The sequence below is a fragment of the Theobroma cacao genome, chromosome 10 (genome assembly GCF_053813885.1).
Source record: "Theobroma cacao isolate CCN51 chromosome 10, ASM5381388v1, whole genome shotgun sequence".
NCBI lineage: Eukaryota > Viridiplantae > Streptophyta > Magnoliopsida > Malvales > Malvaceae > Theobroma > Theobroma cacao.
In genome coordinates, this window is record NC_142648.1 from 195,046 (window position 1) to 211,813 (window position 16,768).

Consider the following 16,768-nt stretch of genomic DNA (forward strand, 5'->3'; position numbering starts at 1 on the left):
TTTAAGCCTTTGTTGATCAATAGGAATGGCAAATGGCATGTTACGTATTGCTGCTACCGACACTTTCCAACAAAATTCATTCTTAAACCCGAACTTGAGTTCATTGACATTAAGAACCAGCTATTACAAATGGATGACACAAAACAAAAGGAAAAAACAAATGAAGGAATTGAAAGAACACACTCTGACAAAGGTCATGACATTTGCCTTGACTGGTCTAGTTATTCACCTCCACTGCAGCGCTTCCTTAAACTATAGCACCTAGACTATGGACTTCTTTATCAAATTTACATCTGCCGAGAATTACTGTAAGGAAACTGGTACATCTTTTATCATGGCTGCTGACCAAGAAGTGATGGTCTGTAGAACACGTGAGTTTGTGCTATCTCGATACGATCTTTTGGGTCATACATGGTTTCATCCCTTAATGCTTCTAGGATGGCTTGTAATGGAAACTCCCTGAACATTGAAATTAAAGAGGAGGCATCAGCTTACACTTCTGAAACAATGAAAAATCTAGACTATGGTGCATTTACAATATAGTTCAACCAACATATATCTGGTTAAAACTCTAGTTTGAGCATGGTCTGTGCACATCTGAAAGAGAGAGAGGGGGGTGCTTTATGGGATAATAAAAACATCATTTAGCCACCGGCGGAAAAGAGATTGAATACCTCGTGATGAGTATCTTATATAGCATCCTCAAAATGGGGCAAAGCTCCACTGGAGCTACATGTTTGTTTTCTTCAGGGTGTAAGACACTCAGGCTGAACTGACTAAGCAGCTCATAAAAGGCTTTCACAGCAGAGACACCCTGCCAAAATAATGAGATTAATATTCATAAAAGGAATTAAAAGTCAGGATCAGATAGGCTGCATTCAGTCAGACAACTATTGACTCAACTCTTGCTAAATCAACCAAAAACTGTTTATTCAAATTCAATACTCGGAACAGAAAAGTTCATACCTGAATCATCCCCTTCCCCTTGATGCTATCACCCATTTCAAGGCTCAGTGCCCCTTTGGCCAACTGTTGCCCATACCATGCATTACGACCTTTCAACAGGGTTACGTAAGTGTCAGCCAACAAAGGCCCAGCAAGTTTTTCTGGCTCTTCTGCCAAGAGATGAGTGATAAAAATCATCTCAGATGTACAGTGTGCAAAGTATACTGATTTGCTGGTGGCACTCTCATTGGTTAGAGCTGCTACCATTCCTGTGGAAACATATTGGAGGTTAAATATACAGATTTGAATTTCAACTTAGCGTTTAGCATCCTGACTTGTTCGTCAAGAGATATTCATGGAAATAATGTGTAAACCTTTAACATCTTGGAGATTATGTAATACAGGGAATCCAGTAATATCTACTACTTAAAGATCGAAACAAGTCTAGAATCACCATGCTAACTGCTACATAAGGAAAGTAGGCCATTGGCTCAACACCTTTGTTTTTCTCTTTATTTTTTTTTTGGGTGAATAGATCATGTTTTGATCATACATTAACACGAATTGCAGAATTACCTCGTTCCAGGGTTATTCCTAATCTTTAAACTAATATCTCCTAACAACTTATTCTGTGATGCCCAAGTCTTAGCATACTTGCAATAAACTAAATCTTACCAGCTCCAATGGCATAGACATTCTTCAAACCGCCCATAACTTCATGAGTAACAAGATCACCGTTGTCCCACACAATAAAGTGGGGCTGCCTTAAAAACTTTGCCAATGCTTTCCTCCACTTTTCAGCCCCACAAATTCGAGCATTAGCATATTCTTTATTATAAATCTCTGAAGCGATATTTGGTCCTCCAAGATAGAGAATGTTCTCTATAGGGATTCCAGCTGCAAGAAAAGGAGCAAGATTCATATTAATATGAACTTCATTGTGAACTCAGCAAATAGGTTCAAACAGTTAATGTGGCTTACTAGCTCGATTGATCATCTGGGTAGGAGTTATTATGCGAGGCTGAGGCCCCAACTCAGCTTCTACACCCTTTGCCAGGGATATGATTACGGGCACTGTTATTCTCTCTTTCCAATACCTTCTAATTTCCTCAAACACCTGGTGAGTTTCCGTTGATGGCAAGCCATTAATCACAACATCAGCATCCCACACAGCTTCCTGCAAGTTAGTAACAACCTTTAAAGGGCAAAGCGGAGTGTCAATCATATTCAAGCAGAAGCCATCTTTCAAAATCTCATCTGCATACAGAGTCCGATCACCTAATCTTGCCTCTACATACTTCAAGTACGCACACCGCCTAATCAGTCTCCTCAAGACATCCTCCCTTGAATTGATCACTTCGAATAAGTGCTCAGCTGTGGCCCTATCAACTGCCCTTCCAGGTCTCCTCCATATTCTTATCAGAACCTTATCTCTTAGGTGACCATAACTATCCTGCAACAAAGCAGTGAATACACTACCCCAAGCACCTGCCCCAACACCAACAATTCTTAGCGGATCGCCTTCTGCTTTGCCCATGAGATGCCGAAGCTCGTCAAGCTTCTCTTCTAAAGAACCATTGGAGTTATGAATCAAGCCATTTGCATGGACATTTTGGCCCGTTGCTTCGGTAGTTCCTACCATCTTTCTTTCTTGATTGAGGTCAGTTGTAACTGAAAATATTCAAAGCTTAAAATTCAAGAATTCTAGGACCAGACCTGTGATATTGAACCAAATTATACAAGTTGAGACCAAGCGCCTATGCTTTTTGTAAGCGTTTTATCTTCCAAGAAACCACAGAAACTGAAACCAGCATGCCAAGCTGCCAACTCGACGACACCAAACCAAAACCAAAACCAACTAATCAACAACAATACAATCTGAAATCTTTAGGCCCGTTTGACCCCAAAAGAAGTTTCTAATTCTACAGCATAACATAAAATTCTAGAAGGGTTTCACCAGATGGGATATTTGGGGATCTTTATTCCATCAGCATCAATAATCAAGAACCCAACTCATATTCTATCCAGCAATGGCAAGAGCGGACTTTGAAAACTCAGTCAAAATAGGTACTTTGGCTATCTACTCCTTACCAAACAAGAAGTAGCCAACAAAAAGAAAGAGAAGGGAAAGTGATAAGCCCGATTTCTGTCGGCTTCTTCAACGCGGTAACACCAATTTGGACTTTTTTCTTGGCCAGTTTATACAAATAAAAAATGTGGCGAAAAAGCTCAAACCTTTCAAACACGATGCTGAGGAAATACAAAACGGGTACTCAAGAAAGAGATTGATCAGCTGAAAGAAAATGGAAATGAACAACTTTGAGTGGGAGCCTCAGCCTAGTCAAAGAGTTGTGTTGTGTTTAAGAGAGAGAAGATTTACCAGAAGTGGGAAGTCTTTATTGCAGAAGAGAAGAAGATGCACTAAGAAAAGGCGTTAGCTTCAAGAAACACAAGATACCGCGGTTACATGAGATGCGGTGGCAGCTCAACTCAGCTCAGTTCAGGTCCTTTATGTTAAGATGCTGTCTGGAAGGAGCTGTTGCTGATGTTACGGTGGAGCAAATGGTTATTTTGGATAATTCGGTTATAGATATCTGGTAATCGAATTCATGTTTAACTGAATTTTATAATTAATTGAATTAATTCGGTTAATTTAGTTTGGTTTTTTGGAAATTTAATTTAAAAAATTATTTTATATATTTATTTATATTATATTTTTTTATAAATTAATATTATAAAAATATTAAAAATAATAATAAACAATCAAAATAAATAAAATGAATATTTATATAAATAATAAATAATTAAAAAATTTAAATAAAAATAACAATAAATGATTTATTTTTTATACGAAAATTTTATTATATTATTATTCAAGTTTGATTAAAATTTTAACTGAAACTAAACTGAATTAACTTTAATAACTGAATTATCTTAATTAAAATATTTAAAAAACCGAATTAATCGAATTAAAAAAACCAAACTCACTTCTGTTGAGTTTGGTTTTTTGATACAATTTGTATTTGCACGCCTCTTGCTTATGTCACACATGCCCATCTTTAAGTTTGGGATTTGGGTTTTTTTGGTCGGGATTTACATTGGGTTTAGACGTAGAATTGGGCTAAATGACAAGCCCAAGTTCAGGCAGCTTCCAGGAATCCATCCAGGTCCTGTTAAATTTAACCAAAGCTGGAATCAGCCCAAGGATACATCCCTTGGCCCTTGTTGAGGACGCAAACTGTTATACGGTTTGAGATTGCTTCCATGCAACAAATTATTTGGTTGGAGAAAGAAGAAAGGTGAGGTTATGGCAGCTAGCACAAGTAGGTTGAATCCTAGAAACTGTCTGGTTTGATGCCTACAGAAAGGGATTTAACTCATATCTCCCAGCTTGTAGGACAAAGGCCACAAATATGCGTATTGGAGTGCAATTTTCGGGACGTTAGAAAACTAGTTAATTATAATAAGCAACGGGGATCCATGAAACTATTACCAAGTTTTTGTTAACTGACACGAAACCTCTCAAGTCTATATGGACGTTTTCCTTTTGCAGGATTTGAATATTTGTTGATGATGAGAGCTTATGTTATGTTTGAATCCATTTATCAATGGTTTCTTGCTTTCTTTTCCAACTTAACTTCCGAGGAGAAATTGCTACCATTACGCAATTGAAAATTGACTAAACCTAGAACAAGTTTTTCATTGGAGGCATGAGATTTAAGGCTATGGATCCATTCTCTCTTCTGCTTGTTTCCTTCATAACAACTAATTCCATAGATACTTGTCGTCGGGTTCTTAATTAATGTTATTTCCCAGTTAGTTCAGGAGTTGTTGAGAAACTGTTGCTTGCAATTTATAATTAAGAGCTAACCTTGTATCAATCAATGAAATGAAAGTATATGGGAAACATGAAATCTTAATAAAACTTCAAGATTCTATCTCAATTGAATGACTATCTCATCTCATCTCATATCAAATTACGGTTAATCTTGATCGAATTCTATTCTGTAAGAAAAATTCGTTTTTTATTATATCGAAAGTAGTATTAAGTATAATTTGATGTGTTAAGTATGGGCAATAGACAAAGTCTAAATTTTGATGGATAATATACTAATAATAAGGTTGAAAGTGGTATATAAAGTTAAAAAGGATAATATATATTTAACGTTATCCTTTCTTCGATAAATGTATTGAAAATGTTGGCACAAACTTTCCATGACTTGCAAAAGGGAAGAAGGTCGAGTATATGCTCGACTTGTTTATTTGATTTTAATTAGGAGATTAATAATAGTATTAAGTATCGATTGAAGAGAGAGAGAATAAAGGATGGAAAGAAATCCAAGTGATGGGGGGGGGGTGGTTAGTTGGGGCGAGCAGTTTGCATGGAGAATTACTTTTGGAGGGAGGTGGGGGCCCCACACTTTCTCTCGTAAAATTAATAAAATTGGAAAAGAAAAAAGAAAAAAAAAATTACAGCTTTCCATCCCCACCTCCATCTCCCCATCCCATTCCCACCTAAACTAACAAACTTTTTCTGTCCCTGCAAAATAACCACAAATCGCGTGAGTCTCCAAATTACAAAGCTAGCCATCTCATCCTCTTGCTTGCTTTCCTTGCATGCACTCGTATGTAGAAAGGAAACCTGACAGGATAGGGGAAAACCATATCCAATTTATGTTTCTAAATGAAAATTATTTAAGTATGGGGTTCTGTCGATGTAATGACTCTACAACATAAAATGGAGGAACCAGCAGGTTGTAAGGTGGACATCAGACACCACAACACCATGCCGATGGATTGTAAAAATGTTGGTGTTGATCAAACTGTTGCAAGTAATCCTTAATGTTTAATGTAAAATTGATGGTCAAACTCTGGTATGGTAGACAGGTAGAGTACTGGTTCATAGATAAGACCTAGAATCAGTTGCTGACTTGATACTGATTGATCACTTTTCCCTTTTTGTGGCTAAGGAAAGAAAACAGAAGGGGGGGGCTGTGGGAAAAGGGTCTGAGGCAGGCAGGCGGGACGCAGGAGGGTGCAAAATCACGCGGGACAGTCTTTTCAGAAATCAGAATACGGAGATCATGTAAGGGCCCCATTGATGGGAATCTGAGTACCAAGTAACAACCTTCCCAAAGGGGTCGATGCCACCTTGGATTGGACATTTAAGTACTAAAACTCAACATTTTCTTCCTAAGACAGGTAATAAGAACTAATCAATCAATCAATCATCAAGGAAAGGATGCTCCCCATTCCTCAACTTTCTCAGCTCTGTTCTTATCATCTAGAGTACGAGTTTAAGGGGTGTAATTACCCAGTTCTAGCCTAAATTAGTAGAATAATCACAACATGTCTATAATCATAGTGAGTAGTATTATAAATACCACATGATATGTAGGTAGACTAGGCAATCTGGCAGGCTCCAAACAAAATACTACTAAAATCTTAAACAACCAAATTTCCTCTCTCAAATCAAAACTCAAAAGAGTTTGAAGTTTGAACCAAATTCTACCCTTTTTCATATCTGTCTCTTCTGCCAAAGGTAAATCATGCTTCCCTCCGGAATTGCGCAAAAAGGGTCTCATCTCATTGTTTCCCAATGAACTAGTACAAGTTTTATTCTTCTTCTTCTTCTTTTTACTCTTTAAATATAAGAATACTATTATTACTATATGCTAATGCTGGTTTTGTTTTGCTTATGTGAAAAGGGAAAGAGAGGGAGAGAAAGAGGAGAAAAAGAGAATGAAAGTGTACGAGGACAGTGGTTGCTTTGATCCCAACTCCATGACGGATTGCCAGGCACTCATGGGGGGACTGGCCGGGGGCATCTCCACCAACAGCCAAAACAGTTTGGAAGACAATCTCAATCTCTCTTCTTACAATAATCACCAGCATGAAGATGCCTCCGCCGCCGCTGCTGCCGTGGAAATGGAAATCCAACAACACTACATGCTTGATAACAACACCACCAACAATAACAACACTACCCTGTTGATTCCACAACTAACTCAGGAGCTTTCCTATGATCAGTCCAATTGGGATGCTGACCAACAAAGTTTCAATATGGTGCCATCTTCTTCATCCCCAGAAGCTGCTTACCCTGCAACGCCTGACCTTCTCAACCTTTTCCATTTACCCAGATGCTCTTTTCTTCCCAATTCCTCCATTTCCTTTGAAAGCGCACCTGCCTCCTCTGTTGTATATGACCCACTTTTCCATCTCAACCTGCCTCCTCAGCCTCCTGTTTTCAGGGAGTTGCTGCAATCTCTGCCCCATGGCTACACCTTGCCGGCTGATGACAGAGAGGCCAGTGGGGGCGGGGGACTTTATCATGATGGGGACAATGGGATTCTTGAGTTCAATAGGGGCATCTCTATGGCTGGCCATGGCAAAGGCAGAAATAGAGCTGGCAAAACCACCAAACACTTTGCTACCGAGAGGGAAAGGAGAGTTCATCTTAATGACAAGTACAAGGCTTTGAGGAATATGGTCCCTAACCCATCCAAGGTACACTAACCAGTTTATCACTCTCTTTCTTTTTTCACAACATTAAAACAGTTTCTTTCTTTAATGACAAGCACTAAAAAAGTTCATCCTTTTGGTGTTATTATATTTCTTTGGTGGTGGGGAAACACATTTTAATCGGCTGCAACCAAGACCGATAGAGCATCTATAGTGGGGGATGCCATAAACTACATCAAAGAGCTTGTTAGAACAGTTAATGAGCTTAAGTTACTGGTGGAGAAAAAGAGATGTGGCCAAGGAAGGAGCAAGAGGCTTAAGACTGAAGATGCTGGTAGTGCTGCTGATGCCGGGGATGTTGAGTGCAAGCCTCTAGGGGATCCAGACCAATGCTATAATTCTTCCTTGAGGAGCTCTTGGCTTCAGAGGAAGTCTAAGGATACTGAGGTTGATGTACGCATTATTGATGATGAAGTTACCATCAAACTTGTTCAAAGAAAGAAGATCAACTGCTTGCTGTTTGTGTCCAGACTCCTCGACGAGCTTCAGTTGGATCTCCACCATGTTGCTGGTGGCCACGTTGGTGACTATTACAGCTTTCTCTTCAACACCAAGGTAAATTTTCCTTAACTCATTTATTTACATTGTTTTATCCAGCATGTGTATGTTTGAGTATATCTTTGATCGGATGATCATGATTCCATGGATGCAGATATACGAAGGCTCTTCTGTTTATGCTAGTGCCATAGCAAACAAGCTCATCGAGGGCGTGGATAGACAGTATGCAGCTGCTCCACCAACCAGTAGCACTTGTCTCTAGTTTGGCAACGATGGAAAAGTTTCATATGTTTGTTTCTCAATGGGAATGAACAGACTTCAGTTGTTGGGTTATCATACATTACTTTGAATAGTACTATTAAGGATTTGCTGATACTACTTTATTTTCATTAGCATTGATATAGATGCAGTGGATGTGGTTTTGTTTTCGCTATTGCTTGGTTTCCCTTCCTCCATATATATCTTCTTTGCAACCAGCGAAACTTTGATTCACCTAGCTTTCTTCGTCTATCTTTCTTCTCTGACTTATCTGTTTTTGGTGTGCGGCTGTCAAAACAAATAGCAGGTCGTCTCCAGTGTAGTTTTGTTTAGTATTCTTCACTGAATTTTCGCAGCCTATGGTTGTCAAACCAAATAACAAAAGAGGTCTTTCACATTTTTGATGCACTATTGGCAGTGTAGAATGACATTTCTGTTGCAGTTTGATAAGAACCTTTCTGATGTGCTGTTGTACGATTCTTTGTTATTTTTCTGAAAATGGTTGGTCATTTTCCACCGGCTGGCCTTTATGGAGAATCTGGTTCTTGAATCGTAGTGTTTCAAGTAGGTTTTTTGCTATTATTGATTTAAACTTTGCGTAGGAAACTAAGTGAGAAATAAAACAGAAAATTAACAGACACACCATGATTTTTCCTTCATTGGGATGTTCTTCTCGTTGAAGTATAGATTTTTCCTGGTAACACCCATAAAGTAGTGTTTAAAAAATGGAGAAATTTGAATAGAAAATTAAGTCAAGGCTGGTAAATTCCAAAGGGCAAGGATGACTTCGATCGAGTTCATATATTTCAAATTTCAAGTGTGTCATCTAATCTCTGTAAGCAAGCAGTTGTAAAAGTGAGGGATGTTCAATCAGTGATGTACACAAACAAATTTGCTAAATTTGACTGATTTTGACTTTGACCATTTTACTTGCATGAGCGGTATCAATTTCGAAGTTGGTTAACCATGAAAAGAACCATTACAAGCTGTGGTGGACTCAAACAGAGAGTGTTTTTTGTTACTTCTTGTGGGAACATCTTGGTTACAAGGTTATGGTAACTCAAGCTTGATCACTTTGCCATATGATGTTACTTGGTCCACAAGGAATATTCAGTTGATCAATTATTGTCTTGACATAAATTTCATTCCTGCAGAAGGAAGTAATGGAGAGATGGAAAAGGTTTGAAGCAAGCGTTTCTCCAAATTTCTTTGAGGTAAACGGGTGAGTAAATCCTGCTTTTGTTTGAAGTAGATGGTCTCATAATTACCATAGTTGTGGTGAAAGTAAAGACATGCTTTACAATCTTTCTTTTCATACACCATTGCTTCTTACATTGTCATTAATATGAGCTGCATTGATTGTAGTGAGTTCAGTATATCCTTCCTTTTGCCTAAACAATATCTTGATCAAAGTATTTCTCAACTAAAAATTAAAGGATCTTTGCTTGACAAGCATAGACTTTAGTCATCAACCAATGTGTTCTTGTCGTTGAATTCAGTGTTCAATGCAACGGGGCTTTTTGCCAAACTAGTCTCCTTAGCAAAATGAATTCTTTTCTCTATTGTCTTACCTAAAATCTAATCTCTGGAGATACTTAGAGATCTTTCTTTACCATGTTCATTTGTGTTGTTTAAGCTGATTTTTGCAGTTTTTACCTATGATTTCTTGAATCAAATAATTCTGCTATGCAGATTCATGTACAGGACTATGTTCTGTAGAGCTAGGTTGCATTGCTACATACTATATTTTAAACTATTTTTCTGGCTGTTATAACATATATCATATACCAATCAATGAAGTTGATTCTTGAGCATTTTGTATACACCATTCCTGTCTATGGCTTTTGTGTTCAGCAGTCAATACATGCTAGTTAAAATCCTAGGATTTACTGTATTAAGCGATGTCCTTATTTCTTTCTTCTATTCTTCTTTTCATATTTTCCTTTTTTTTTTTAGTTTCAAGGAGGGTGATTTGTTTTGTTTCTTCATAACACATTAGAAACCCCGCATCCTGGGCATGAACCAAATGAAAAGCCCATTTATGTGATTGGCCTCAGTTTGGACAGTGAACCTTGATGGATTTAGCTTTCCTTTTGACTATTTGGTCGTACATAGGAAGATTCCAAGGGCAGAGGAGGCAGGGGGGGGGGGGGGGGGGGGTGCGGCGGCTGTGGGAATCGAACCTTGGACCTGAACCCTCTTAAAGGGGGTAAATAAATGTTGATAGTTTGAGTAAAGTGACATAGAATTGCTGTCATTGTCTTCCAAGAAAAGCATCTTTCAAATCTTCTGCCTTGCCTGATCTTCTGATCAAAAGTTGTACACCTAATTTTGGTGTGAACAATGACTCAAACAAATATGGCAGCATCAGATAATTATTGGCTGCTTGTATAGGTTACAATCTTCATATATAAATCAAAATTCTCCCATGAAGAGAAGTTCTATAAGTGCCAAACTTTGTTTGACAAATTTTTTCCTCCTATAAGTATGGCCTCATTATTGCCTGTTTAACTGAAGACTTGGAATTTTCGGCTTGGTGGGAATTGTTAATGAACCAGGCTCAACTTTTAGTTAGTTTACAATAAAGGTTGTCAAGATGTATGTAGGATCACTTGCCATTCAAAAAAAAAAGAAAAAAGATGTATGTAGGATCTATCTCTCTCTATCTCTGATTATGTGTGTCTGCACATGGTTACTTCTACATAACTGTCAATGAGTTTATCAAGTATTACAGTGTTGCCTTCATGTGCTATCATAAATCTTTTCACTTTTGGAGAAGTGTGATTAACAGTTCAATTATAATAGGCTGATGAATGCACTAGTTGCATCTTTGATAATTCTATGAATTTGTGATTACTGCATGAAGCTTCTTATGACGAAATACACAGTGTGACACTGCATTTAGTTGTCGATAAATTTAAATCTGAATGTAAGGTATCATCCTATTGATAATCATTGGAAGCTGGACTATACACAACTGTCTGTGTATAGACAAACTTTTACATGCTATGCTCATCGCTCTACCCGCTCACATTCCATTGACTACCTGATTGTGACATGTCCTTCATGGAGCAATCTTTACTCCTTGACCTAATTCTTTGGTTCTGATCAAGTTGTGACAACTAGACTTACTTTTTGTGTCTTAGAATCTCATCATGAGTTGTATTTCCAGTTCCATGGTTATCACTTATCACTGCTGTAGTCGTCAATCTAGCACTAACGAAATGTTTGATCGCAGTGATTTTGATTGTAAATGATTCTTTTTCCCCTTCAAACTAGATTTTCCAGAAGCGGGACTGTCACAAGAAAAGCAATATCAGAGTCAGCAGCATCTTTATGCAGGATAATTATATTCTAAGCTATGCTTACTTGATATCTCTCTAGTTTGAAAGTTTATAAATTCACACTAATTGGCTCATAAAGTCACCGATTTATGGGTTGAGTGCCATGCCAGTAAATGTACATTTTTGGCATGATGGAAACCTTAATACATCCTAAATTCTTTGGACTAATTTCTCTACTACTTCTTTCATTTCGTGGGTTTGAAAAGGACTTTCTCTACTTTCTGAACGGTAATATGGCATCAATTGCAGTGGGAATGACTTAAAGTCTTTCTTTATATCTACCGGCTCCAGTCACATGCATATCCTTTGTAATTAGTCCCTTTTCTTTCGAATATTCTCCTCCAACGGACCTTAATGTTCCATGGGAAGCTGGAGCTTTGCTTAATTATGTTGTCACTGTTGTGTTCGCAGTGTCTCTGGTATTATTGAGTGGTTTCAGAAATGGAGGCAGATATTCTGAACCATTGCATTTTAAAAATTCATAGAGGCGGCCATGTTTGTCACTAAACTTTTCACTTAAACAATGTACAGTGGAGTGATTGAATAGAGAATCAACTGTGGCAACCATTGCCACGATGTCTCTGACATACAGATGCCAGAATCTCCTAAACAGCAAAATATTCTCCTTTTTAGCCACTTTATCCACACATCTTTTCGTTTTTTGGCTGATGTGAAATTGATAAAGTTTGATAAAACCGAAAAGATCCATTTAGACTCATAATTGTCAGTTGATCCCTAAGGATAAAGGAAGTGATCATTATCAAGTTTTTCCCAAGAGTAAAAGCCATTCAGGTAGAGCTTGTCATAATTTCAGAGAAATGAAGATCAAACAAATCAGAATACTCCATGAGACGCTTGCATGTTCTATTGAAGACAAGGAGAAAGCATGAATTTTTAGGGAATCTTCCATTCTGATAATCTTTATGTCTTCTCCACTTTGTATATTGTCCTAATTCTATGCCTTGCTTCACTTTAGACATCTTTTTCCTTGATTGCTTACTGTAAGGAATTATAAGAGCGTGTAATAGACTAAAGTAAAATAAGACATTTACTTTTTGACAGGGCTACCTGCTCAAAAGACTGTGAAACTTGGCATAGAAGGTAGAAGAACAGCGGAGAATGCACCAGATTATAGCATCCCAGCTTGGGAAAAGAAAGGCTGCAGGCTCTGATGGTCTAGCCTCAATTCAGGCTTCAGAACCTAGCTGCTTGCAAATGGCTTTATGCCATGATTTGATACTTGTTGATGCTGAACCAGAAACAAATTACCTTTGTGCATTCATCACAGTACAGTTTGGCATGGAATGGTACCAATGAAAGCAAGTTAGATGCTGCAGCAGGTGCAATGTTTCCCTGTTTGGAGGTATGTCCATGTTAAATTTAGTATTTTACTTGACTTTGTTTAATAGGAAATCAGAAACCATTAATCTGAAAGCCTTTTTTTCTCTCCACCCTGATCTAAATCTGGTGTTCCCTTCATTGTGGAAATTTTGTATTGAAACTGTTACAGCAATTGGAATTTGTAGAGAAAATAATTAGCAGTTAACAGGCAAATTCAGTATTTACATAATCCCTTTAGGGCACTGATTTTTGTCCAGTGCCTTTACAACTCTAGCCAATACTGAACATATGATATTGTTGACCTTTTTGGTTGAAAAAAAATTTTCAACTAGACTTAAGCCTCCTCATTGTACATTACAATATTTAAGAGGCACCTGGACCTGAGTAGTATCAATTTACAGTATATGCTGCTAAAACATTTCCCTGCATGCTGCAATGCATCTTTTTTTTCTTTAAGAAAAAAAAAAGTTACTATATATTACATGGATGCTATCACGAGTAAGCTATTGGCTTTTGAAATATTCTTTGGCCAGGAGCAAGCAATGCCAAAGGGTCGTAAGTGGATTTTCTCTGGACGAAAAGTTCCCACTGTGGGCCATAATGGGCTTGCCATTCTCCCTGTGTAGAATAGTGGGGAAGGTATTGCTTGACCCCAAGACGAGCTATCTCACAAAATTCTAATATTCTTTTGTTCTGAATTAAGATGTGGTCTAAGCCATCAGTTCCTGTCGAGGAAGGTACTGCGGAAGAAAGGAATGCCACTAAATAGAAGACATCTTCTTCTGGTATAACAGCAGAGGTTCTATTGTCCCACCTGTAATCAAGATTAATAATACTCCATTAATCTAAGATACTCATGAATCTTAAGAGATGAATTACTCATTTCGGGTGAAATTTTTACTTTGACTTGTTAACGGGGTAGATGAGGATGGGGCCATTGCTTGTATCCGTCAGGATATTGCCAAAGACTTCTTGAGCAAAGCTGTGGACTTTACTTCTGGGTACAAGAAGATTGAGCCATGGATGTGGAACTTCCCACAAGCCTTTTGACCTGAGTTTGATCTCGGAAATGTGAACCCTGTCTAAAAACTCGATGTATGGAACTTCCGACATGAAAAGTGTTGATGGAATATGGTTCAACTGAGATAGTGAATTCTTAATTTCCTGCACAGTGAAAGGAGATGAATAAGTGCCCCTTTTATCTTTTTATTTGTTTCCAACTGATGGTTGGAAGAGTGGCTTTACCTGATTCACTACAGCCATTTCTTCTGGGTTGAAGTACTTTGCTAATTCTAGACAGAAGAGTGTTCTTCCATCCGACTTGAATTGGCTGGCTTGTACTGGGTCTTGTGGATTGAAGGATGATCTCCAGTTATTCAAGAGACCAGTCCTGTTTATTATCACAAATCCTTCAATATAGTCAAACGTGCTCTCCCCAGAAATTAGCTTCTCTTGGTCCCTGGCAAATGTGGCAAAATCGGTGTACAGCACTCTAATCCATTTCACCTGTTCAAGAGGGAGAATTGTCAAAAGAAGTGTACTTTCTAACTAAAGCAAAGACATTTTGGAAATTGTCTTCCAGCTTAATGATTGCCATGTTTACCATTTCAGGTGCTGGTTCCAGGGATATTCTTGCCCGTGTTATGATGCCAAACTGACCGAGTCCTCCAAGAACACTGTAAAAGAGGTCGCTGTTCTGCTTCTCTGAGCAATTCACCACCTCTCCTTTCCCTGCACTCAAGTACAGTCCATACATCAGTTTATATACCATGACGTTACTTCTTTGTTTTTCCTCTAGAATGATTGATAACCAATTGTCTAAGCATGTTTTACGGAACATGGGTGAAGTTACAACATGCATTATGGAAGAACCTACCAACCCCCTAAAATTTCAGTTTCGAATGAATTTTTAAATCAGACAAGACAAATATAAAGTTACTGTTCTGATAAGTTGCCTAAGTGTCACTCTTATGTATATCATGGATGCTGGTCTCATTAATGCTGAATTTTGTCAGCATATGATTGTCCTTGAATTTTACTTTAACAAACCTGTAACAACTTCCAGTTGGTGAACATTGCTGATCTGCGGTCCATGACGAAATGCTTGTCCACTGATCCCAGCATTGGACAGAGTACCGCCAACCGTTAAATGTAGGTAGTCTGTCCAAGATTTTGGTGCTAGCCCATGCCTTAGGCTTTCACGCAGGATATTTATCCATAACTCACCACCAGAAACATCCACATAGGGGAATTTCCCAGAGTGAACCTGCATTTTAGGGCCTTGGAGTGATTCCATGTTGATCACAACTCCTCGGTGGGCTTGTGCCTGGCCCTGAAGTGAGTGGCCATGGCCTCTAGCTGCAACTGTGAGTTCTGAACGAGGACCCATCTGCCAAATATGCTTCACCGTGGTGGCAATACCAGAAACAGACTTGGGGTGTAGCACTGCCAACGGAAGGAACCTGTATCTATTGCCAAAATCTTTTGCTGCATGGTCAACTTCTTCAAATTTGAAATGTCCATCAATGGAAAGTGTTTTTAGTGAAGAAGGAATGCTGGGAAAGCAGAGGTTGATTTTAATGGTTATGCAGCTGAGGAATAAGATCATGAAGCTTCTTAAGAAAAGCATGTTCGTTTTTCTGGGAAAGCTAACTAGTGTGTAGCTCATGGTATCTTCGTTTCGTATGTGTTTTTTTTTTGGAGGGAATCGAGAACGAAAGACTTGGAGTCTCCTATTTATGTGCAAAAGCAAAGGCAAAAGCAAGAGGAGAGGTGTAGAAGAGCCAAGGAAGCGAAGAAGTGAGGGGGGGAATTTAAAGAGGAAGGTTTGGGTGGCCGAGTCAACCTATCTTCAGTTGTTAGAATCCGTATGAAGACCGCCTTCTTGGGTGGGAGAGTTTTAGGATTTTCTTTCAGTTGTCCTTTTTGGGCTCTTTTGTTTATAAGAGAAGCCATCACACATAAGCCAAGTTGAAGAGAAAAAGTTACAAGAAAGAAAGATTTTCACAAATCTTTGCACTTTTTCAAACAGTTGCAACCACAATCCCACCTTTTCCACCAAAGACAAACATGTTCCCAAAATTTTTTCTGATTAACCTTATGTTTAAGGATTCCTTTTTTTTTTTTCCCCCGTTTTTAGAATAACAAGCAATGGCTTTGCTCAGGGAGTCGAATGGCCCCTGTTTCTCTGCCTCTTATGCCAGGGTATTGCCTTGCCTTGCCCATGCCCCCAATCTCACTCCCATGAACGATACGAATATTGAGTGCTCCTCCTTGAATCCATCACTGTCTTAATGTAGACATCACGTATCTATTTTCAGATTTGGATGAGAGGGACTGCCGGGGCAGCCCTTGATTCATTTGAGAGATGGCCGAGTGGGGCAGCGAGGGGACCCTGGAACACGTGAATTTCAAATGCTTATGTGCTTTATGGTAGAAGCTCTATGATTGGTCACGTTGGGACCCCTTTTGGAGCGCAATGCAAAGAAATGAACCAGGGGATGACAGCTTTGGGCAGGCACAGAAAAGGCCCATTCTTTTGGCAATCTGCTGTTAATTTGTTTTCGGTTTTGTTTTTTCAATCCTTTGCCTTTGGTATATCCAGCAACTGGACAAAGCTTGAATGATTCTCTTGTTTATATGATTTAGAATGCGATTAGATTACATTACAGTAGCGCAATTATTGCTTCTTCCTCCCTTTTTGCAAACAACTTGTGCATGGACAATACTGTAGGATTTCTATCGGTATCACCTCAGCCTAGCTCTCGTTGGCTAGCTACGACGCGCCTATCATTTTTCTGTTGGTGAGATATTATTAGAAAGGGGAAAACACCATATTCAGCCTTCAACATAGACCTCAT

The 16,768-nt window shown here is 38.6% G+C and overlaps 3 protein-coding genes across 6 annotated transcripts; 1 reads left to right on the forward strand and 2 right to left on the reverse strand.

Annotated features, from left to right (window-relative positions):
- Positions 1-63: 63 nt before the first annotated feature.
- LOC18585727 (putative glycerol-3-phosphate dehydrogenase [NAD(+)] 1, cytosolic) lies at positions 64-3,511 on the reverse strand. 2 transcript variants are annotated; one of them, XM_018129094.2, is made up of 6 exons: positions 3,326-3,511; positions 1,927-3,238; positions 1,621-1,842; positions 967-1,214; positions 675-814; positions 64-459 (listed from the first exon to the last, which is right to left on the reverse strand). In XM_018129094.2, exons 2-6 carry the CDS (start codon positions 2,585-2,587, stop codon positions 333-335), a joined length of 1,398 nt encoding a protein of 465 aa, XP_017984583.2. In that variant the 5' UTR covers positions 2,588-3,238; positions 3,326-3,511; the 3' UTR covers positions 64-332. The 2 variants fall into 2 exon arrangements, with proteins under 2 accessions (XP_017984583.2, XP_007008754.2); XM_007008692.3 differs by having other exon boundaries at positions 1,927-3,511.
- A 2,684-nt stretch (positions 3,512-6,195) lies between these two features.
- LOC18585728 (transcription factor bHLH91-like) lies at positions 6,196-8,420 on the forward strand. 3 transcript variants are annotated; one of them, XM_007008694.3, is made up of 4 exons: positions 6,196-6,552; positions 6,654-7,452; positions 7,603-8,022; positions 8,120-8,420. In XM_007008694.3, the coding sequence occupies exons 2-4, from the start codon at positions 6,688-6,690 to the stop codon at positions 8,225-8,227; spliced, it is 1,293 nt and encodes a 430-aa protein (XP_007008756.3). In that variant the 5' UTR covers positions 6,196-6,552; positions 6,654-6,687; the 3' UTR covers positions 8,228-8,420. The 3 variants fall into 3 exon arrangements, with proteins under 3 accessions (XP_007008756.3, XP_007008755.3, XP_088666763.1); XM_007008693.3 differs by having other exon boundaries at positions 6,196-6,487; XM_088810637.1 differs by lacking the exon at positions 6,196-6,552 and having other exon boundaries at positions 6,631-7,452.
- Positions 8,421-13,086: 4,666 nt separating this feature from the next.
- On the reverse strand, positions 13,087-15,738 carry CKX6 (cytokinin oxidase/dehydrogenase 6). Its single transcript, XM_007008695.3, has 5 exons — positions 14,958-15,738; positions 14,512-14,639; positions 14,154-14,414; positions 13,810-14,072; positions 13,087-13,722 (listed from the first exon to the last, which is right to left on the reverse strand). Exons 1-5 carry the CDS (start codon positions 15,574-15,576, stop codon positions 13,401-13,403), a joined length of 1,593 nt encoding a protein of 530 aa, XP_007008757.2. The 5' UTR covers positions 15,577-15,738; the 3' UTR covers positions 13,087-13,400.
- Positions 15,739-16,768: the final 1,030 nt, after the last annotated feature.